The 24447-nt window shown below is 42.3% G+C and overlaps 1 protein-coding gene across 3 annotated transcripts in view; it reads right to left on the bottom strand.

The window, feature by feature from the left end:
• The window catches only part of PDE4C (phosphodiesterase 4C), a 67709-nt gene that overhangs the window by 5536 nt on the left and 37726 nt on the right, over positions 1 to 24447 (bottom strand). For all 3 annotated transcript variants that reach the window (XM_081958692.1, XM_081958694.1, XM_081958693.1), the window contains 7 exons: positions 23505 to 23683; positions 14506 to 14604; positions 13819 to 13983; positions 13016 to 13115; positions 8480 to 8634; positions 1712 to 1834; positions 370 to 552 (listed from right to left, as the gene is read on the bottom strand). In XM_081958692.1, coding sequence (XP_081814818.1) covers positions 370 to 552; positions 1712 to 1834; positions 8480 to 8634; positions 13016 to 13115; positions 13819 to 13983; positions 14506 to 14604; positions 23505 to 23683 — 1004 coding nt within the window. The remainder of the gene's footprint in view (positions 1 to 369; positions 553 to 1711; positions 1835 to 8479; positions 8635 to 13015; positions 13116 to 13818; positions 13984 to 14505; positions 14605 to 23504; positions 23684 to 24447) is intronic.

Raw genomic sequence — 24447 nt, 5'->3', positions numbered from 1 at the left:
GCAGAAGAAAAATAACACAGAATGTTAAATATGCTATGGCAGACAATTTGTTGCCCTATTATTTATGATTCCGTATAGAATTCCTCCTCCAATTCCAATTCTACACTTGCAAAAACCAGAGGTAGACAAGCAAAAGTTTCCTAACTCAAAATGCTCTGACTGTGAATGTTTGCTTTTCTCCTTCTCACTTCCATTCAAGAGATTTTTAAAATTATTGATGGCTATGTTGATATACATAGCTTTTGCATGCATTTGTGTTTAGCTTTGTATTTTATTTCACTTTAGCATAAAAATTCAAAAAACCCACCCACAGTTAAACAGCTGTCATCCCCATGCCATCTATAACCTGAAGTTTACTAGCAGTGTCACCTGAGACTTTTCTATGGAGGCATTGTGTTTATCACACATTGGGCTAATCTCCATGCCCTTCTCCCGCTCACGATCTCCTTGGTGGAAGAATTCTATCATGATTCGGTCTGTCCACTGGCGATAGATCTCTAGTGGTTTTGTGGGGTTGCTGAGATCTGCACAGTGTACAATATTCTGCAAAACCTGTGGCGAAGATAAAACAATTAAATAACATTTATAGTAGAACTACATCACAAATCAACATACCAAAGAGGAAATATCATTGGAAGTCTTATCTTCACAACTAATACGTTACAGAACTTCAATTTTATTAATAATGTTTCATAATTAAGTGTATGTATGCGCTTCATTCGTTTCTCTGACTCTTCTCTATTATTTTTCTTAGCAACAAACTCAGACAGATATTAAAATATATATTTTAAGTTAAAAATAAAGGAGAATCAGAATATTTTGAAGTCTGGAACACATTTTATGGTTGGTATAAGTCAGTGCTTCTCAAATAGTGGGGTGGGCCCCCCAGGGGGGGCGCGAGGCTCTGTAAAGGGGGGCTCAGCTCAAATTATTTTATATATTTTTGTTTTGCAGGTTAAAGTTTTTTTTAATATTGTGTTCCTTTAAATCCTGTGCTCCTTTAAATCTTTTCTGCTACAGTTAATAAAGCTATTCTTTGTTGTAAATTGATCCACATTTCTTTCTTTTTTTATACTCTTATACGTTAATAAGGATACAGTGTTATGCAGAGGTGTACTTATAACAATTTTATAGACAAATGATACTATTTACAGTCGCGCGGGGGGCGCGAAATGTTTTCTTCTTCCTAGGGGGGGCATGACAGAAAATAATTGAGAAGCACTGGTATAAGTCAAGGTGACAAGACTGGAACAAACTGTATATATTGTGATTGGACAGAAGGGTAGACAATGTATTAAGTAGGCTAATAGTTAATGGTTGAGACTAGCTGTATATAATGTGAATGTATGGTCACTTCGACTTCGCAGTACTACATTGTTTTAAATGTAAAAATAATAAAAATATTATATATATATATATATATATATATATATATATATATATATATATATATATATATATATATATATATATATATATAAAGTTGATTCACATCTTTTATACACTAACTAATAATGCTCTTTGAACTTAATAACATTAAGTTCTGAACAAGAGGACCTCGATAGAACAATCATTTGACTTTCATGGTTTTAATAACTAGCCACAAAATCTTGAGCTCAGGTCTAACTTTATTTAAGTATGAATTGAGCTTGGGATTCGCATCTCTGAAATGTGCTCTTCTCCATTTTATCCCTGCTCCTTAGTGCCTTACCTGAATGCGATCTGAGTAGTTATCCAAAAGCAGGACTCCCAAGCTGGTCACTTTTTTGGTCTCTACCATTGTCTTCAGATCAGCCAGAAGATTCATATGTTTTGACATATCTGTTGCCAGCACCTGTTTATAACCCCCCACCACAAATACAAAAATTATTTCTCTGTCTTCCTCTCCCTATTTTCAAGAAGAGACAAGAGTCACTTGAGAAACAAAGTACCAGTTTGGAAACAAGAAAAATTAACACTTTTTTTTGGGGGGGGGGGGAGTTTTCTTATGTATGCAGGCATTTATTCATGTATTCAGACACACCAATCCTAGTAAAGCAATGTTACACAGAGTAAGAAAAGTAATAAGAAATAGAAGGAAGTCCAAGAATTTAAAGAATTCTTAAAGACGAGTAAAAAAGGCCTTGCTAAAGCCTACATCATTATTATACCCCTTTTCCATTCTTACATGTCTTCTTCACTTCCACCATATCCATATACACTGCTTCATACGCTGCATTTTATTTTTAAACTTTTCATTGCTCTTTTTCATGTTCTCATCAATTGCATCCAACCACGGTTTTCTCAGTGTCACTCTTCCTTTCAATCCATTCACCCTTTCTTCATGTATCCATTTGGTGATTTGATCCTCATTCATTCCCTCTCTGCGACCAAACCACTTTGAAATATTTGTTTCGTTATGGCCACCCATTTCTGTATTTAATCCACATTCAGTTAGCATATATTAATCCTTACCTACTTCTTGCTTTATAGCACACATTTTAACCCATACTCATTCCCACTGCATTCAATTTACGATTCTTCTGACAAACGCAACTTAAAATCATTTCCTCTCTATTCTCTGTCAAAGACAACTAATATTCTTTAATCCATATTCAGATTTTCAGAATTATATTCCTTGTTACATCATGCAGTCTAACATACACTGCAAATCATTCAGATTATTAACCAACAACATAGCATCATCCTCATATAGAAATACTTGTATAATCATACTGTCAGGCCTGCAGTCATATTCCTTTTAGGATCTTTGGCCTGCCACACACACTATTCTTTTACTATGCTACTTCATTAGGGGGTAATTGGGAGGGGGAATAGTAAGGATTAGAATTTTAGAATGTGTTGTTGTCAAAATAAAACATTACTTTCTTTCATTCTTTGTCTCTGCTCCTCTGTACCTGATCCGAACTAGATGGGTGGTGTTAGATCGGGTAATGGAAAGGCACACAAGGCTAAAGGCAACAACAGCTCTTTATTATAACACAACAAGTAAGAACAATCCAGCGAAGGTTGAGTCTGACAGCAGCCCTTTTGTAGGGAGCTGTCAGACCCTTCGACCAATAGGATTAAACCTCTGTTCCCGCCGAACATATGATGCGGTCAAGAATAAGCTGGTCAAGGTCAGAACTCGCAGTACGTTGTGGCCTTTCATAGCGCCGTGACATACCCGTTGATTGATTCGCCTTCGTCGCCAGTGTTAGATTGGGTAATGGAAAGGCACACAAGGCTAAAGGCAACAACAGCTCTTTATTATAATACAACAAGTAAGAACAATCCAGCGAAGGTTGAGTCTGACAGCAGCCCTTTTATAGGGAGATGTCAGACCCTTCGACTAATGAGATTAAACCTCTGTTCCTGCCAGAACAGAGGACCTTGGTGGAAACCACTATAACTGAAGCTAGTATCTAACAGGTGGCAATGCCAGCGTGGCAGTGGAAGATTGGACCATGTGATGGACTTGTGGGTGTGGGGCAAGAGGATGAACTTTCAACTGGGTGGGAACCCAGGAAGCTTTGAGATTCGGGTTTTCCACAGATGTACCAACACGTCTCTCTTAATAAATTGGAACTTTGAGGAAAGCTCTGCCTTGGACTCTGATTTAATTTTGGATGATATTTGGAACGCTGACACATACTGACAAACAACATTGCTCTAACATCACCCATTAACAATCTTTAAGCAGTTGTTAATAAATACATTACACAGTCAAAGGAAAAGCACATATCCTAATCTAACTCTATTCAGTGTTGAGTCATTTGCTAAGCATTCCATAAGTTTTCATAAATGCTGTACTGTAAACATACAGATAGTCCTTGGGTTAACAGCCACTCACTCAGTGAATGTTTGAGGCTGTTATGGTCCTGAAAAATGGTACTTATAACCAGTCCTTGTGGTCACATGATTGTGGTTTGAGTGCTTGACAATTGCCTTGCAGCATCCTGTGGTCACGCAATCATCACTTGAGACTTTCCCACAAGTAAAGTCAATGGGGAAGACAGCAAGAGATCCCAAGTCACTCTGAGAAGTTGCTTCTGCCATTTTTTCTCATGAGGAGCCTGCTACAGAGATTTCAGGGATCTCATACTCTGTATCACTTGCCTGCCACCCAGACTCCATAGCGCATGCCCGCCCATCCAGCTCTGCTCACACTGCAGCATCCCCCTGCCTGGCCACACTTATGTGGCACCACAGCACTCCATCTGTCACCTGGCCACACTCCCTGGCGCTCATCCAGCCGCACTTGCGACTTGCTGGCTACCTCATTGATTTTACTTATTAGAAGCTGGCAGAAAGTTGCAAGTCACAATCACGTGAGGCCCTCACTTAGTGACCCACAATCCTCGCTTAACGACAGCAATGGAGGCTGTTGGGATTTCCTTTGCTGAGTGATGCAGTCATGTATCATCATGCTTTATGACGGCATTACTTAGCAAAGGGAAATTTCTAATCACTGTCATTAAACAAGGACTATTCGTGTACTGCTGTTGTTGTATTCAGCAACTTTCACGCTCTTATTCAAGCAAAATATTATCTAATTCAGACCTATTCTCCTAACCAAATAAGCTTTGTTTCCCAATGACCTGCAGAAGAGCCGAAATCTGATTGCCTTCCCTTCTTGAAATAAAAGACACAGTATACTTCTCGTGTTTTTCTCACCCTACCTCATACCCTTTAGATCAGAATTCTGCCAAAAATCTTTTGAGGCAACTTAAAAAAACTTAACTCCGTGCAATTTTGGCATTTATTTTCGCTACTTTCCCCTTCTATAGGGAAACAATAATGGTGTTTTTCCAAATTTCAAATACAGATATAATTCTTTAAACAAACCAGACCTACCTTTTAACATCTTCACTTGTACCCTCTACACCTGCAATCTCACTATTTCTCCATATTCTCACTCCATATAAAACTTCCATTTCATCAATTTCCCCATAGACCTTACAAGTTATTGCATCTGTTATATTGCAATTTCAATTTCACTTCAGGTTCTTTCCCAATAATTTCATTACTTTTATGGTTAATTCCTTTTACTCTGCTGAAAGTTCCTTGTTTAGCTTGCTTCTCCTACTTCTAAAACCATTTTTATTATCACTAATACCACTTTTTCTCTGCCGCTTTTAATCTTAACCATTCTTTGTTCTCTGGCTGTATTATATAAACCATCTTTTTCCTGTCAGAACATATTATATACTTTTTCCTCATACTTAGTTTTTGCAGCAGTCATCCTCTGGTATGTATTTTTTCTCACTCACTGCCTCTTTCACTCAATCATTTCAGTAAATTCCCCCTTTTTTTAACTTCCAATTAGTTTAACTGCACACACTTCTGTGGAACTCTGTAATATAATTCTTTTCACTCTATTCCAAGCATTTCTCACTGTTTCCTTACATACACTTTCCATTCTTTTTGCGTAATCTGTCTTTTAATTTTATTTTATACAGCCCCTGACATTCCCTTTAGTTATTCTTTCACTCCAATTTCACTATTCTAAGATCCACTTTTAACCTTTCTTCAAAAATGTTCAGCATCATATTCAGAACCTTTCATCGTCTTCACTAATTCTCTTGATCTTGCTTTGTAAACTCTCAATCACATTTTTAGATTTAGATTCTATCCTTAGCCATATAGAGCTATGGATAGACTTATGCTTAAACCACACATTCAAACAAACAAGTCTTTTTCTAAGTAGATAAGCTCCAAATAATTACTGTTATTATTAATTCTTGAACTTCTGAATGGCTTTATCACTTCTTTTCTGTACCCTGGCATCCTGTTCCCATCCACCCACTCATGTTAGATGTCAGAATAATTTACATCTGGATTACATACTTTCTTAGTATTGCACATTTTCCCCCAAAGCTAATCCCTGGGTTTGATGTTATTACTATTTGGAAGAGTGTAACATGAACTGTCACCAACACATGGATACGTATTTTCATATGCATCCACCGCCACTAGATGACACCAATTCATACTGACATACATTTTAATCTTTTCATTCATAATCAAATATGCACATTCATTTTCCTTCATGTATTTCTCAGCTCTGCACCAGATCCTACTTCCTTCCTTCAGATCTTTTAAACCTTTCTCCTTTTTCCATCATTCAGTTATCACTCTGCTGAATATCTAATTCTCACAGTGCTGTTTAATGTCTATGTATGTTTACTCATGTAGTATGGCTATAGTATTATTATTTATCCTTCTATTATCTTATTATTTTCTTTACTTCCCTCTTGTTGGTATGATGATGATACAATACAATACAATACAATAGCAGAGTTGGAAGGGACTTTGGAGGTCTTCTAATCCAACCTCCTGCTTAGTCAGGAAACCCTACACCATTCCAGACAAATGGCTATCCAACATCTTCTTAAAGACTTCCAGTGTTGGGACATTCACAACTTCTGGAGGCAATGACCAATGATGATGGTCATTACTCTGTTACTTTGTCTGTATATTGGGAGCTTCTGGACAAGAGGCAAATTCCTTGTGTGTCTAATCACACTTGGCTGAATAAAGTAATCAATTCAATTCAATTTTCATAGGACTCATCCAACAGCCTTCTAATGGTGGCTTGAAGATGCCCAGTTAGCCATTTTTAAGGAGATCCCCCACATTATCTTCAGTTTATCTTAGCCCACAGCTGAACCCACTTCACTTTGTAGTTAGGTGAGTCAGTGTTACAGGGATGCTTACCTTCTTCTCTCAACCTAAGCCCTGCTGCGTACAATTTCTAGCACTTCGCCAGTGACCATGGCACCTTCAGAATCTGATTGCTCTTGGCATGCTAACCCCCACCCTCAGTTTGTGAGCACTGGCAATCTGGGATTTATCAAAGCACACATCAGGTCTTTTGGATGTTCCTTATTGTATCACTAGACCTTTCTTTAAACAAAGAAAACTCTTTAAATATGGGGAATAGAGGAAGAGTTGGTAGCAGTAGGTTTATTGCGAAGATCAACAAAGGTGGCCAGGAGCATTTATTTTATTTTCAATATTAGCTCAGGTGAAGTACCAAATAATTGATTCATAGCTACTGTCACTCAAACACTAATGGAGGTAGGTGGCATCAAAATTGAAAACAGGTGGGCCTTGTTTAATGAACATCCATACAGTGTTTGTTTGAAGTTACAATGGTTACAAAGGTGTTAAACAAATGGTACCTACAACAGATCCTGAAAGTTATGGCGGTCACAGTGTCCCATCAGTCATATGATTGCATTTCAGATAATTGGCCCACACTTCTGATTGTCACTGTGTCCCATGGTCACATGACTGCAGTTTGTAACCCTCCCTGCCAGTTTCTAAACAAGCAAAATCAACATGGAAGCTGGCAGGAAGTTGCAAGTTGCAGTCACATGAGGTCCTTGCTTAATGACCCTCACAGTCCTAACTCAACAATGACAACTGGGACAGCAATGCAGTCATGTGTTTTTTTCAATTTATAACCATGTTACTTAACAACAGACTTTCTGTTCCCAATTGCTAAGGAGGACTACCTGTAAATAAAACTCATCCCAATATTCTGGAGAAAAAAATGGGCCATTATTCTTCCCACCTAGCAGGTAGGAATGGAAACTATGCAACCGTTTGCTCTCTTTAATTTGTCCCATTTTAAAATGATCAGAATAGCACTGCTTGTTCCTAGAGTAAATAGAGATTAACGGTTGTGACAAAGCAATTTATGCCACCATACATTTGTGCCAACTCACAATGGAATCCATGTTAAAGCAGCTGTTTGGGTGGATTTTTAGTTTCAGATGCACACAACATATTTTTTCATTTCACTTCATTTCTCTCATATTCTTTAGAAAAGCCAAGATTGTGACTATGCTGCAAATGACAAATGTAGAAATGGAATGGGGCTTCAATTGCATGTTTATGGACAACATCTGGAGTGTTTGATAGATATCTTTGTTTAACAGTTTTAGTTGTATTTAGGTCTCCTTCACCATTTCCTATTAATGATAAATTGCTTTTTTCTAATTAAAGCCCCAAGAATAAAAATGATCATTAGATTTTCATCTTCTTGTCTAAATCCTGATGAGGGTTAGAATGTCCTTTAAGTACAAAATGCAACTCTGTATAAGTTCACCCCCACAAATGATGAAGCCACAATGTACTCTGAATTTCCATTATATTTGACTGAAGCCAAGCAACTATTTTTCAGGGGATTGGAAATGGCACAACAGAAACTTCCTAAGAGGAGAATGTAAACTTAGGAAAAATGTAAACTTCCCAAGAGATAAAGGAACTTTTCTTTCAAACAGGTCTGACAAGCTTTTAAAATAGTAAAATCGCGTCCTAATTCCTTAACTACCGGTATGTGATTAATTTATTCTTAAACAACCATCTCCTTGAAACAGCTTTCAACATCAAAATAATCAGTCTCATGCATTTCAATAAACACCTGTCATCTCACTTGAAATATTGTGATTCATTCAAAATTATAACCATGACCAACAAAGCTTCTCACCATGTCAATGGCCATCTTCCGGAGCATTTGTCTTTGCTTCTTAGAAAGATTCTGGAAAATATCACAGTTTTCCTCTTGTAAGAGTTTGAATCCTACTGCCAAATGATGATTTTCCAACACCGATGCATCGTTATACATTAGTGCCAGTTCTGAATCTACAAATAAAAATAAATAGGAAAGGAAAGAGACAATAGGAGGAGCATCATTAGTTTAAAAGGCATCCTTGCAGGCAGTGTTTAGGATTGTGGCAATTGTTCAGTTTGGTAAGAAATAGGGCAGTAAAAATAAAGAAGCTAAAAAGTTTATATACGGGTTTGAAATAACCTACCAAAAGCCTTTGGTTTATATGCACGCTTACTAAATAATTTCTTATTATTTGAACAAGAATGAACTTGTTCAGTTCATTCTTTTGTTTTACATTTCGTATTCTAAACTTCAACTTAAATGTTAGGTGTCAAATAAGCCCATAGGCAGCCGATGCTAGATCATTGGGGCTTATGGTATGATTGCTGATTACTAGGTATTTTCCAAATGATGCTGAATTACACAGGCCTTTGATCTGATTTAAAAATAAACTTAGATGATATCTTACATACTGATCTCTGGTACAACCCTGAACTTGCACTACCAGTAATTTATGAATAACATGACTATTTTTATTACTGTCACTGACAGAATTGTAAACTTTTAACACATTACAAATAAAAACAAAAACAAAACAAGATAAATTTTACAATTGTGGTGGGTTTCTCAGTGAATAATCAAATCTGACTAATTTTACCAGGGATTGTAACAAAATGTAGCTACATTCAAGGAATTTGAATCATACAGATCTGATAACAATTATACATAAATCAGAATTTCTCGGGTGTTTTACCAGGTAAGGAGAGATAAAGTAGGTCCCCGAGTCCTTAGACAGAGTAATTGCAGCTGGACATGAGCTGTAGTTTCAACAACTCCTTGTCCACGGGGGCACATTTTCAGCTCATAGGGAATTTTTTTGTATTAGCTCTCTAAACTGCAATGGGGAGAAAACATTGAAACATGCTAAAGTTAGCGCTCCTTGGGATTTGGAAACTGTTATGTGGGTCAGTATCTTACTGATTTGTAAGAAGAGGCTTGACTATTCAGAAAAATGACCTTAGGAAGAGCAGATGCTCCTGTTGGAACTTCCAGGTATTTGATATGTTGTCTAAATGCACTGCACACTCATAACCCATCATCAGGAATACCTCCCTGGAAAAGCTGAGATGTTGAAGTGTTTGTGAGATTGTTCTGAACCATATTGATTTGTAATTGTCCAAAAATAAAGAAAGTACTCAAATCTGTGGGAAAGAATAGTAACTTCAACCAATATGCTATGATACAGATCCAGTTACCTGTTTCAACTTCCTTGCCTCCTTCCTTAATACCACATTTGGAATGCAAGGGGTTCCTAGAATATAGACCTTAGGAATTTGTCGTTTCAAGATGAGTAAAGGAAGTGTAAGATCCTAGTTGAGCACTGAGAAGTAGTAATACATGAGCCTTCAGTGCTGCTGAAGTGCTGCTACATCCCTCTGGTGAAGTGAAAAAGACTTAATTGTGGCCATTGTTTTTTTTAGTATTTTCTATGATATAATTCTCATGTGCAAAGTATTTGTTATAGCTATGGAAAACCATGCCCAAGTACTTAAAATATTTCATTATTCAATACTCTGGCCATTTATCCTCTGGGCACACAATTTAGGTTTCTTAGTTTCACTATGGTTAATTTCTTCTTAGTTTCACTATGGTTAATAAGTGCTTCTTCAGAGCAATAATTGTAGTTCATTTAAATCCAAATAACATTTGTGATAGAAATACAATGTCACCTGCATACAACGAAGTTGCAATATATCCATTTGCTAGTTTGGGGGTGTGGTATTCTGGTTATTTCAGTCATGAGTGGACTTATGTACAAATTAAACAGCAGGGAGATAAAATACATCCTGGCTCACTCCTGCATAAGTTAGAATCTCATTAGTGTATAGAATTCATACTAGAATTCTTATAAATGCTATGGATAAGCAACAGTTATCATCTTTTGACGGTAGTACAGGTAGTCCTTGAATTACAAGAGTTTGTTTTATGAACATTCAAAATTACAATGGCACTGCAAAAAGTGACTTATGACCATTTTCACACTTATGACTGTGCAGCACCACATAGTCACATGATCAAAATTCAGATGCTTGGCAACTGACTCATATTTGTGACGGCTGCAGTGCCCTGGGGTCATGTGATCACCTTTCGTGACCTCCTGACAAGCAAAGTCAATGGGGAAGCCAGTTTCACCTAACAAACATGTTATTAAACTTAACAGCTGCACTGATTCATTTAACAACTGTGGCAAGAAGGATCATAAAATGGGGCAAAACCTGCTTAACAACCCTTAGCTATAGAAATTTTGGGCTCAATTGTGGTTGTAAGTAAAGGACTACCTGTATTCATAAGCTTAATTCATATCCTTCCTAGGAACTATATCGAATGTGGACCTAAAATCAGTAAATGGCAGTATATAATACTAAGCCGATTTTAGATGTATATTATCCAGCCTGGTGTTGAAGTATAAGGGCATGTCCATAGATAGAATGCCCAGTCCTGAAACCCTCTTGCTCGTGTGCCAAAATATGCTCTAGATTGATTCAGACGACTAATTTGTTGTACAGTGGTCACGCCTAGAACGTACTTATTTATTTAAAAGGCTAACAGGCCTATAATTAGCAGGCAGGTCTTAGGTACCTTTTAAAAAAATGGACACTCTGATGGCTAGGCCCCGATCCTCTGATATTTGCACAGAGTGATCCGTAAAGCAAGCAGGGAAGCAAGAATTGAGGCCCACCATTTCCAGTTATTGTATAATATTTCAGGAGTCTTACCAGGCGTCAGATGATTTATAATTCATCTTTATTTCAGCACTGAAATGGGGGCTCAGCAGGTTAGCATTACGAGTGATTTAGGAGACACTTCTTGTGACTATAGTGCTCTAAAATAGTCCTCCCACATAGCTGCAGATATGAGTTGGGGAAGGAGAAGGATCCTGTCAATGTGGTGTCAGCTATCGGGCACCAGAGTAGAATGGTATTTCTGGCTTGAGATATTGTTATCAGTTGCTGCTAAGATGCACAGGGAATTCTCTTTTCTTGTTTTGTAATAGACATTTGTATTGTTTCTTCAGGAGTATAAAGTTCTAGATGGAGTTTTCAGCCAGCTTCTCTTTACATAATATGAATTTTTTAATCAGTTTACTGTACTTTTGGCCTCAAAACATTCGTGTCAAATTACTCTGCCTTTTATTTTGTTTGTCTTGCCTCCCACTTTCCTCAAACCTAATACTGATCCCTGAGTTTCCATTCCTTGTAGTACGTTTTAGCCCTGGTTAAACCATAGAACAGCTTGAGGGAAACAGTTCCTATGTCCACATTAATAGGTACTGACACAACTTTTTAAGCATGTGAAAAGTTAGTGCTTTATTGATTCAGTAGAATTAACCACTTGTTCAGCATTTTCCCCCCAAGAATTAACCAGTTTAAGATGGCCACTCCAAAATTTATCTGTGATACTCTACTCTCACTATAGATAAATGCTGCTTTAAGAAGAGATCTACAGTCTGGGTATCTCTTTGAAATTTTGTCCCAAACCATTCGTGGCTTATGAGGATATCAGAAGTATGGAGGTAGTGGCAGGGGGAAAAGAGGTCTTCTGGAAATGGATAAAAATGGATAAACTTACGGATAAATCTCAATTTCCAGAAGAATGGAAATCAAGTGATTTGCTTTCTCACTATGATGAGTTCTAAATATTGAGCCTGAGCTCTCAAACTGAGGTGATTCAGTTTGGAATATTCTGGAGTAATGGTTCTCAACCTTTTCTTCACCACGGGCCCTTTTTAAATACATTTTGTGGCCATGGGCCATGGACCACCGAGACTTAACTCAAGATTGAAATCATAACATTTCTTCAAGCCTTTGCAGACCTCCTGTAACATCGCGTCTCCCAAGTGTCTGGGGATCACACAGGTTGAGAAGCACTGTTCTAGAGTATTTTTGCCATGGGAATATCAACCTCTCAGTCGTCTTAACATTTCAACATTAATAGGACAGACTGTTAAAAGAAGAAATGAAGATTGACCTTGAAACCCTTACATAAAATATTTCAGCTGACTGAAGGATCTAGAGTCCTCCAGCCCTGCCTTGCCATATAGCAGGGAGCAATTTTTTGGTGCTAAATGATTCCAGATGGAGATGGAAGCTCAGCAGGGCCTCCTAAAATTATCCAATGTTACATTGGGTGCAGGCAGCAAATTAACCAGCTCTATTGCTGAGTCAAAGTAAATGTTGACTGTGGGGCCATCTTTCATGTTGGTATACATGCCTCCCGATGTAACAGGAGGAAAGCAGACACGTAAGATGCAACCCTAAGTCGTGTGGATAAGACCTAAGATAGATTAGACTGCAGACAGTATTAATATCCTGAAGAATAAACGGAATTTGGTATTAAAGGTGATTCACTCACTGGTATTTATCAGGAACTGGTTAGAAACGCCAGGATGGTCAACATCATGGATAGCAGCTGCAAAAATGGCAGCCAAAATCTCCAGGTCAGTGAAAACAGCCTGGGAGAACGAAAGGAGAAGAAACAGCATTGGAAAAGATGAAAAGAATCAATAAATACATGAATGGAACACTATATCTGAGATTTCACACTGTATCAGTGTATGTAGGAAGTTACTTCAAACAGGGGGTTGAATTTGAAGACCCCCAAGGTTGCTTTTAATTCTGTAATGCTACAATTCCATTATTCTATAAACTACTGGTGTCTTCTCTTACAGCTTAACAGAACAATGGAGAAATTGGCTGGCCATGCCAGAAATTTTTTTTCCTTGGAAGAATTAGCGTTTTTCTCTGAGTATCACAGAATTCAAAGTTCTTCCTAGTAGGGGTTTAATTGCACAGCTTGTTCTTGTCCTTGGGAGAAAGTCTCCCAAATGAGTAGAGTTATTGTAAGAGTTGTTAGCAGGATGGTCCAGTTCCCGCCCTAGGTTTAGGTAGACAGTCTTGTGAGTGGAGGTGTCTCCTTTGTGACTTGTTTTCAGGATCTCGGGAGCCCACACTACATTGAAACTGGAGTCAGAAGGGAGGAGCGCAGAGGCGTGGCTTCAGCTTCAACCCAGTCTCGAGGTTAATTGGCTGTGATAATACTATCTCTGCACCATCCTGCAAACAACTCTTAAAATAACAGTTCAGGGAAGACCAACTGTCATTCCCAGCCTATTTCAAAGCTCCCCCCCCCCATAAAAAAGCCTTCTGTAGACTCACCTCCAAAGCTGGCATTGAAAGCAATACGTGTGTGGATTGGGCAACATCAGCTGCATGGATGTTGTTGTGGTAGGCAACATCAGCATGGTAATGATCTTCCAGGGTCATCATGAATGTGATGAAGGTATCCGCAGGAATCTGAAAAGATTTCAGCAAGTCCCTTTCCTACAAGGTGGACAATACAGAAGGAAGCTGCTATGATCCTCCTAGTCAAATCAGCAGGGAAAGAGGGAAAAGAAGAGCTGGAGGAAGAACTCATGGAACCAAAACCGGCCTTTCTCCTGAGATTTCAGAACTAGCCAAGGACAGAATAAATCACTTACTCTAGCCACAGTTCTTTAAAAAAACAAAAAACCCTACAATTTCCAAGTCAATCCGTATGATGCTTTGCAAAGTAGGCATGACAACGAAATGTGTTAAGGCGTCATAGCAATGTGACCATTAGCACCTAAAACATTATTTACCTAATGTACCCGCATTACATTATTGATCAATCAAGATACATATAGGCTAAACTACTTCTTTGGATTCTTCTTCCAGGCCAATGACCCTGTTTAATGGTAAAACTGCAGTATATGACCCTGTTTAATGGTAAAACTGCAGTATCTCTCCTCTGCCATTTAGCTTTTGACATTTCAATAACAACTTTGTGAACACGGTACTTTTTGTGAAAAAGAGCCGGCTCACCTGGAAGATGCTGTACATGATGACTGTTAGTGGGCGGTGGCCAGAATACTCTGCAATCTTGAATACATCAAGGCCCCATTTGTTCACATCTTCTAGCTCCTAAAGGGGGTGGCAAAAAAGGGGGGAGGGGTTGCTACAATGTTGGACTCTGCCAAGTAACAAAAGTAGAAGCAAACTGCCTCCCTGTCTCTCCAAATAAGAAAACTTACCTGAACAGCATATAAAATAACTGAACTGCATATAAAAAATTACTAAAGCTTTCAGTAGGACGACAATTAAAATAAGCAGGAGAAAGTACATCCAAAACCTCAAACTGACTTTTGGGGGCTGTGATACATTGCAAGATTAAGTGAACTGATTCACAATATATTGTGCTCAGTTGAAAGGAGGTAGCATTTAGCAAAGTGGTATTGCAAAAACTGAAATGGGAATATATGGCTCCCAAATTTTTATATATTCACACATACACACTGTATAAGTGTGTGTGTGTGTGTATTTGTGTGTGTGTAAAGCTGTTAAATTGGGTAATAGATAGCACACACAGGCTTAACAGTAACAAGTCCTCGTCCTATTAGATCTCTTGGCGGCTTTCGATACCATCGACCATGGTATCCTACTGCGACGACTCGGGGGGTTGGGAGTGGGGGCACCGTTTTACGGTGGCTCTCCTCCTACCTGTTGGATCGGTCGCAGTTCATGTTAACTGGAGAGCAGGGATCGACCCCGAGGGGTGTCACTTGTCGGGTGCCCCAGGGGTCGGTTCTCTCACCCCTCCTGTTCAACATATATATAAAGCCGCTGGGCAAGGTCATCAGTGGTTTTGGGGTACGGTATCATCAATATGCTGATGATACCCAACTTTTCACCTCTACCCCAAACCACCCAAATGATGCCCTCGATGTGATGTCCCGATGCCTGGAGGCTGTGCGGATCTGGATGGGGAGGAACAGGCTCAAACTCAATCCCTCCAAGAGAGAGTGGCTGTAGTTTCCATCATCCCGATTTGTGCATCTTGTTCCATCTTTGATGATAGGGAGAGAAATTTTAGCCCCCTCAGAGAGGGCCCGCAATCTGGGAGTCCTCCTGGACACGCGGCTTAGTTTAGAAGAACACCTGACGGCCGTGACCAGGGGGGCCTTTTACCAGGTTCACCTGGTACATCAGTTGCGCCCCTTCCTGGATCGGGATGCTCTATGCACAGTCACTCATGCCCTCATCCTTTCTCGCCTGGACTACTGCAACGCTCTCTACATGGGGCTGTCCTTGAAGAGCACCCGGAGGCTTCAGCTGGTCCAGAATGCGGCCATGCAGGTTATCATGGGGGTACCTAGGTGCTTCCATGTTACACCCCTTTTAGGCAGCCTGCACTGGTTGCCGGTTGTTTTCCGGGTGCGATTCAAGGTACTAATTATGACCTTTAAAGCGCTCCATGGCTTAGGCCTAGGGTACCTGTGAGACCACCTACTGCCACCAGTAGCCTCCAACAGTCCAGTGCGATCCCACAGAGCTGGCCTCCTCAGGGTGCTGTCAGCCAGACAGTGTCGGCTAGCGACCCCCAGGGGGAGAGCCTTCTCTGTGGGAGCGCCTTCCCTCTGGAATGAGCTGCCCCCAGAGCTTCGCATAATCCCCGACCTCTGGTGCTTCCGATGCGCCCTAAAAAGTTGGCTTTTCCAGGAAGCCAGTCTGGCCTGTTAATTTTATCTAATTTTTAAAATGTTAGTGTTACATTAATTTGGTTTGTTTCTTGGATTGTTTCTAATTTTCTTTTAAGTTTTGTAATATGTGTTTTTTAATGCTGTACACCACCCTGAGTCCTTTGGGAGAAGGGCGGCATATAAATCCAATAAAACTAACAAACAAAACAAACAAACAAACAAACAACAGCTCTTTATTAAGTGCAACACATGAGAACAATCCAGCAAAGGTTGAGTGACAGCAGCCCTTTTATAGGGAGCTGTCAGACCCTTCGACCAATAGGATTAAACTTGGTGGAAACCACTGTAGTTAGAACAGACCTTGGTGGAAACCACTGTAGTTAGAACAAGTATCTAACACCCCTCCCCTCTTGGATGGAACAATCCTACTTGTTACGTAGTCACACAGGCAGGCGGCCTTTTGGGTAGCTCTGCCTGACCTGCGCAGTTCAGTAGGAGGGGTTTCCTTGGACAGGTCGGATGGACCTGTTTGCTCCGCAGCTCCGCTTGGTGGAAGCTCCTGGAACCTTTCACAGGCTGTGGCTAGAGCTTCTAGAGCCGGTTCACTCGGAGCTCGCTGCGGCCCTGCAACATAACCAGGTAAGTTTCCCGGTACCCTCGGGCTTGAGCTGGCTGTGGAAGGAGTGAGTGTTTCCTCCATTTCGGTAGGGCTTTGGCTAACTCATGCAGGAGTTACCTCTGGTTGTCTAAGAGTGAGTTGGAGAGGCAGCCACGGAGTTGGTCAATATGCCTTCTCCAATTCCTACCGTCCTCGAGCTCTAGGAGGTAAGAGCGAGGGCCGGTGATGCCTATTACTGTGGCAGGAATCTACAGAGTTCCCCCGGCGTAGTTGTGGGCTTATACCGAATCCCTACGCTAAATGTCCGAATCTTGCTTGTGGAGCCTGGGGACGATGAGGCAGAATAATTGGGGTGTAGCAGGTCTAAGTGGGACCTTAGCCTGCGACCCATGAGAAGCTCGGAGGGGCTTCTCCCTATAGTGGCACAGGGTGTGATGTGCTGAATTAGCAAATAGTGGTCAACCCGTGTTTGTCAATCTCCCGGGCCCATCCTAGAGAGGGCCTCTTTTGCAGATCTCACCATTCTCTCTGCCTGACCATTGGAGGCCGGATGGAATGGCGTGACCAGGGCATGCCTGATTCCCTGAGCTGCTAGGAAGGTCTCAAATTACATGGCTGTGAATTGGGGCCCATTGTCAGAGACCAAGATGTCGCGCAGGCCATGCATGGAGAAAAGTCTCCGTAGCATCTTGATGACCGCTTCTGCCATAGTGGAGGTCATCAGGACTATCTCTAACCATTTGGAGTAGGCGTCCACAACTACGAGAAATGTCTGGCCATGAACTGGGCCAGCAAAGTCAATGTGCACCCTAGACAATGGTGCTTGAGGTCACTCCCACTCCTTAGCGGGTGCCTCTGGGGGAGCTGGTCTGGACTTCTGGCACGGTGTGCAGTTAGCCACCCATTCTTCAATTTCCCTGTCCATGTTAGGCCACCACACATAACTCCTAGCCAAAGACTTCATCCTGATAATTCTAGGATGCCCTACATGTAAAGCCTCTAATACTGAAATGCGCAGTTTGGGTGGAACAACAACCCGGTCCCCCCCACAGTAAATAGCCATTTACAACCGATAACTCATCATGTTTGGCAAAATACATTTTGAAATCAGCCCCAACAGGCCCCTTGGGCCACCCCTTCTACACCCAGTTCAAAATTTGTTTGATGGTGGAGTTCTTAGCAGAGTGACAGGCAACGTCACTGGATGAGACAGGCCCAGTCTCAAGGCAGTCAATGAGGAGGACTGGCATCTCGGGTGTAAGGTCAGCAAAAAGTTCAGGCAGTGGGCAGCAGCTTAGAGCATCAGCGTGCCCCAAAGTGGAGCCTGGTCGGTGGATGAGACGGTAGGAGTAGGCAGCTAGGAAGATGGTCCATCTGGTCATGCGGGGTGATAATGACACTGGGGTAGGTCGGTCCCCAGCCAGTAAACCCAACAACGGCTTGTGGTCCGTAACCAGTTCGAAGTCCTGGCCATATAGATAATCATGGAACCTCTTTACTCCGGCCACTGCAGCTAAAGCCTCACGGTCCAGCTGGCTGTAGTTCTGCTCTGTGGCAGACAAGGCTCTGGAGTAAAAATAGGAATGCAATAGGGGCTTCGGTTCCGTTGGGCATGCGGTGGCTGAGGACGGCACCCACGCCGAATGGGGAAGCGTCACAGGTCAGCACCAACGGCAGGGTTTGGCTGTACTGTACCAGGAAGGAATCCGCCGTCAGGAGTCGTTTTACCGCAGCCAATGCAGCAGCCTCGGCTATTGCCCAGGACTACTTCACGTTCTTAACCAGGAGACGGTGTAAGGGCTCAGGAACAGTGGCTTTCTGTTTAAGAAAGACACTGTAGAAATTAAGGAGCCCGAGGAACGCCTGCAGCTGGGTTTGATTGCGAGGTGTGGGGGCGTCCTGAATTGCTTTGATTTTTTGTGTGGTTGGGTGAATCCCAGAGCTGTCGATTAGGTACCCTAAGAATTCAACCCTTGGCACGTTAATTTGGCATTTTTCTTTTTTGAGACGGAGGCCCTTGTCCTGAATTCTGGTCAAAACAGTTCACAAACGTTTGAAAAGTTGCGCCTCATTTGCAGCCGATACCAAGATGTCATTGAAATAGGGAATGACTCCTGGAATCCCTTGCAAAAGCCGTTCCCTGACGCTTTGGAACAATCCAGGGGTGATACTAACGCCGAATTGCAGTCGGTGACATTTGAATTAACCCCTGTGCATCACAATGGTTTGGGCCTCCGCCGTAGCACCATCTACAGGCAATTGTTGGTATGCCTGCGCTATGTCCAATTTAGCGAAAAATTTTCCGGGACCTAATGAATGAAGGAGGTGCTGTACAATGGGTACAGGGTAGGCGCTTTGTTGTAGTGCTTTATTTATTGTGCACATGTAGTCCACGCTGATTCGGACAGACCTGTCCGATTTGACAGGTGTCACTATAGGGGTCTCCCAGCGTATGTGATCGACCGGCTCTAGGATTTCCTGGCCTACAAGCTTGTCAATTTCCCTGTCAATTTTGGGGCGGAGAGCAAAAGGTACTCTCCTGGGTTTTAGCCTTATTGGGGCTATGTTGGGGTCCAAACTAAAGGAAATTGGAGTCCCCACATACTTACCCAGACTGGTGCCGAAGATGTCCTCGAACTCCTTAAAGATGGCTTCAGCGCCATCGTCTTTCAAGGCGTTGATACGGGTCAACTCTAGGCCCAAGGCTTGGAACTAATCTAGCCCTAGGAGGTTCTGCAGGTTGCCGCTGACCATGTCGCGTCGCGGAAATGGCAAGCCGATCTGGCGTGGTCTTCTCCGTAGCTAGCGCAAGGCGGGAGACGTGGTTTGAATTTGCGCGCCGGCTGGGCGCGGCTACTGCGCATGCGGCAGCTGTCATCTTTTTCGCCTTCTGAGTTCTCGGGTTCTGCAGCCTCGCGATGTACGGGTGTACTCTTTTGTGCATCTTTGCTTTGGCGCTGCCGAGTCTCAGTAGATTTGACAGCTGTTTCGGACGCCCTGGCTTCGTCCAAGGCGATCTTCAGAGTCTGGTTAGATTTAGCGAGTAACCTCCTCTGTAGGTTAATGTCCTGTACGCCGCAAATTATGTGGTCCAGAATCAGCTCGTCCAGGTCTCGGAATTTGCAGTACACTGCAGCCTTGCGGAGTGTCGCGATGTACTCATTAATTGACTCACCCTCCTTCTGGTTTCTGATGTTAAACTAATGCCGGCGAACGTGCTTGGATGGCTTGGGTGCATAGTGGGTCCTCAGTGTCTGCTGAAACATGGAGCAGGCGACTGATTGTAGCGGTGTCAGTTCAGAGAGGTCTTTCGCCATCTCGAACACTTCCCGGCCACAGTACTCGAGAAACATGTTCTTCTTGCGGCCTTCAGAAAGGCTCATGAGGTCGTTTGCCTCGAGGAAGCAGTCAAATCGTAGCATGTACGAGTCCCAGTGCTCAGTGACTGGGTCATATGGAGTCAGTGGGGCGTGCATGGCCATTTTGTGTTCAGAGGGCGTTTTGAGTTTGCCGCTCAAAAATGGCTGCTCAAAGCCGCGCTGAGCTCCGGGCTGGATGTACTTGCTGGATTTTTACGCTCTTTGGTTTGCCTAGTTCAGTGGTTCTCAACCTTCTTAATGCCGTGACCCTTTAATACAGTTCCTCATGTTGTGGTGAACCCCAACCATAAAATTACTTTCGATGCTACTATGTAACACCGGGAGCCACAAAACCTGGGTGGGTGTTGCCAACTCAACATCACTCCCACCCAGTCACATGACATCCCCACCAAGTCATGCCTACCAAGGTTTCATGGCTCAGTGTTTTCTGTGGGAATAGGGTCTCTCTCTCTTCTCTCCCGCTCCCTCTCATTTTATCTTTTTCTCTATTTTTCCTCTCCCTTTCTCTTCTTCCTTTCTTTCTTTCCTTCCTTCCTTCCCTTTCCCTCTTTCTTTTTCTTTCTTTCTCATTGAATACGATAGCAAATCCAAAAAGTTATTAATTGTAGGAAATTGCTTCTCTGTAATCTTTTTATAGTGAAATCTAAGTTGATAGAAGCTGGCAAGATTGTACTAACAACAATAGGATATACAGTATATATATTGATTTCTTTTGAGTTTGACAATATAATACGTTATTCAAAATTATAAATAATCTTATTTTCAGATGCATTTTTTTTGCCATCTTTGTTATTTTCTTTTTTAAAAATCAGACTTGCTTCCAATTTGTGCCTTCTGGCAAACTGCAGTTTTCTTGGCAAGAGATCTAGCTTGCCATTGCTTTCGTCATAGGTCTGAGAATGTGAGTTTCTTTCTTTTCTTTTCTTTTCTTTTCTTTTCTTTTCTTTCCCCCTGATTTGTTTCCCTCTCTTTTCCCTTTCTCTCTCATTCTCTCCCTTCATCTCTCTTTTGTTTCTTTCTCCCTGTCCCCCTTCTTCCTCTAATTTGTTTCCCTCTATTTTCCCTCTTTCCCATTCTCTCCTTCCAGCTCTCTTTCATTTCTCTCTCTCTCTTTTTCTCTCTCTTCCTCCCCTTTTCTCTTTCATTTCTTTCTTGCGCGTGCAAGCAAAATTCCCTCCTGGGCCAGGATCACGGCGGCGGGGACAGCGACTCCTCCTGCTGCTGCCACTGAGAAGTGAGTAGCTGGCTGCACTGTGCAAGAGAGTCCTCAACGCCAGACTCAGGTCAGTCCCCTTCGTGTTGACTCAAGAAAGAGCCGGAGCAGTCATCTCTGGATGCAGAGTTCCAGAGCCCTGCACAAGGAGAGCTCTTCCCTCCCTGCATTCAACCAGCTGCTGCTGCTGCTCCCTATTCTCCTCCTTCCTTAGCCAACACGAAGAGGACCGCGGCTTGCGCTGACCTGAGTCTGGCGCTGAGGGGTCTCCTGCGCTGCGTACCCAGTTACTCACCTCTTTGCACAGTGGCAATAGCGGGAGGAGAGTCGTTGTCCCCTCCACCTTGATATTTTGTTTGCACGCACACGTGCAAGAGATGAGTGTGAGAAAAGGGCTGGAGCTCTTCCCGACACGGAATTGCCTGCGAAGGACGCGGAATCACAAAAGCAGGCGAGAGGCTCGTGCCTTCGCGGTGGGGAGAGCAGATTGCGCAATTGGGTCAGCAGGGAACCGCAGGAGAGGGGCCAAAGCCTATTAAGACTGTTACCCATGCTAAGCATGGGTACCAGTCTTAATAGGGAATCTCAGCGTACGCGCATCCCACATTCCTTTATTTTATTTTATTTTATTTTCCCCACCTTATTTTATGCCTCAGAAATGGTACCTCCTGGCTTCCATAGCTCTGCCCATCAACCTCCATCACTTGGAGTGAGCTGCTTTTCCAGCGTCTCTCCCCCCCCCCCTCCTCACCTCCATTCTGGCTCCTACTTTCCCCCCACCCACACACCCACCCTCCTTCCACCACGTGGGGAACCCAAGCCGTTCCTTCCCTTTGGGCCGGCTTCTCGCCAGCCTCTCTGTGGGAGGCTCCTCAGCGACCCCTGTGAAAAGGTCATTCGACCCCAAAAGGGGTCGCGACCCACAGGTTGAGAACCGCTGGCCTAGTTGCCTTCCAATCCCATCCTCTTCTCCAGTGTTAGATTGGGTAATGGATAGGCACACACAGGCTTAACGGTAACAACTGCTCTTTATTAAGTGCAACAAGTGAGAACAATCCAGCGAAGGTGGAGTCTGACAGCAGCCCTTTTATAGGGAGCTATCAGACCCTTCGACCAATAGGATTAAACCCCTGTTCCCGCCGGAACAGAGGACTTTGGTGGAAACCACTGTAGTTAGAACAAATATCTAACAAAAGCCATGTTCTCGTCTTGTTTCTTGTCTTTCAAATTCCTTGCATTTTCTTTAGTTCCTTTGCTTCCAAACCATTCAATTTGTCTTCTGTAAATATGCTTCCATTTTCCACTGCCCTCCCCTTATTTTTCCTTTCATTCTCTATTTTTCTATTTCACCATTCACTCAGATGTAGTTCTTTCGCCTCTTCTCAGTTTTTATTTGAGTTCCAACATCGCCCTCTGGATTTCTCCCTCCCTCCCTCCCTCCCTCCCTCCGTCCCTCCCTCCGTCCCTCCCTCCCTCCCTCCGTCCCTCCCTCCCTCCCTCCCTCCCTCCGTCCCTCCCTCCCTCCCTCCGTCCCTCTGTTTCCCTAAAGAATCCTGTCTTCCTTTCCTCCTCTTGGTTGCCCCTGCCAGATGCCCTTCTTCTTTCGCCCACCAATCAAAAGAACAATCAAATTATTATCAAGATGTTTTACAGCAGGTTTAAAAACACTACAATAAGAATGAAAGAGTAAGCAATTAAAATAACACGAAATTGGCAAATTGCCATGCACGTAACAAGCAGCACAATTATTTTCACACCAAAAAAAGAGTTTTTTGCTTACGGCTCAACAGGAAGCAACTAAAGGGAGTCCCACAACTGTGGAGCCACAATTTATGCTATCTGTTCCATATCCCCTCCCTCTCCCCACAGCCTTCGAACTAATCTGCAAACCTGAGGAAAAAAATAGAGCTCTCCATGCAAAGTAGTCTTCAGTTAACGTTCTTACTGTAGTTAAGCTATGCAATTTGGAGATTAGAAACTTGTTTTTAAATACTTCGGTGGAAGGACTTCTTTACGTTGAATATCAATTCTGCATTTAGACAAAATTCAGAATACGTATATACAACGACAATACGTAGTGAACCATGCCAGTTTTTCTGTTCCAGTCTTTTCTGGTGCCTGGTGTTCCTCACCTTAGCCAGTGGCCCTTCCTGATCCGTTTTTACTCCAAAACGAGGGATGGCAGCACAACTGAAGCTGGAGCTATGCATCAGTTTTTTCACACCACTGATCTGTGACATTGGCCGCTTCTTTTTCTCCTTGTCTTTTTCTTTGGGACCAGAGGTTGGGATTTCCACCTCATGCTGCTTGTCTGGAGGAGACAGAAAATACAATAGCAATGGAACAAGTCCCGTTACGAAGATCCCCCAAATTCTTCAGAAGCTTGTGGGAATTCCTATTGAGATCACGAATGACAATAGGGAAGCTCCCATAAAGAAACAGATTCCCTGCAATGAAAGGAACAAAATATAGGCTGACAGCTTAGATGATTTGATGGTTCACAATACGATCCAGGACCTTTATGAAACTTCCTTTATCTATGATGAAAAAAACAACGGTGTCGTGATAGTATCTTGAAAATCTCCAAAGAATCAACATAAACCAAACCAGATCTCTGTTCCTATTAATCTGAGGAGCAGAGCCCTGTTGTCCTATTATGTAATATGGCCCCTTCCATCTCCATGAAGCTTTACAAAATCTAAATCTAAAGAAGAGGAGATAGAGAAGGATGAAGAAACTGTATCTTGTGAATCCTTTTAAAAGCACATACTCTTTCTCCCCACTTGGAGTTGGGGACTCAGCCTTCTCATTTCAAAGTTGCTATGAGCTAGCAAATTCCCTATCCAGCATTAACAACTGTCCTTCTTGAAACAACATTTCTGAAACCAAAGAGTTAAGCATGCTGAAAAAAGTGGAGTATGAAAAGCCCCCACCCCTGCACGAGTCTCCTGCTGTTCAAAGGGAGACCCTCCCCCAATATTGAGGCACAGAAGGATTGACGTCAGCAGAAACTAATAATATTACAGACACCATGGCAACCAGAGACAATGCGTGGTGGAATGTCGGTCCTTTCCT

The sequence above is a fragment of the Natrix helvetica genome (genome assembly GCF_964273705.1).
Source record: "Natrix helvetica genome assembly, chromosome: 1".
In the NCBI taxonomy this organism is placed as follows: Eukaryota; Metazoa; Chordata; class Lepidosauria; order Squamata; family Natricidae; genus Natrix; species Natrix helvetica.
Note: the sequence above shows the minus strand (reverse complement) of the source record. Positions and strands in the feature narration are given on the sequence as shown.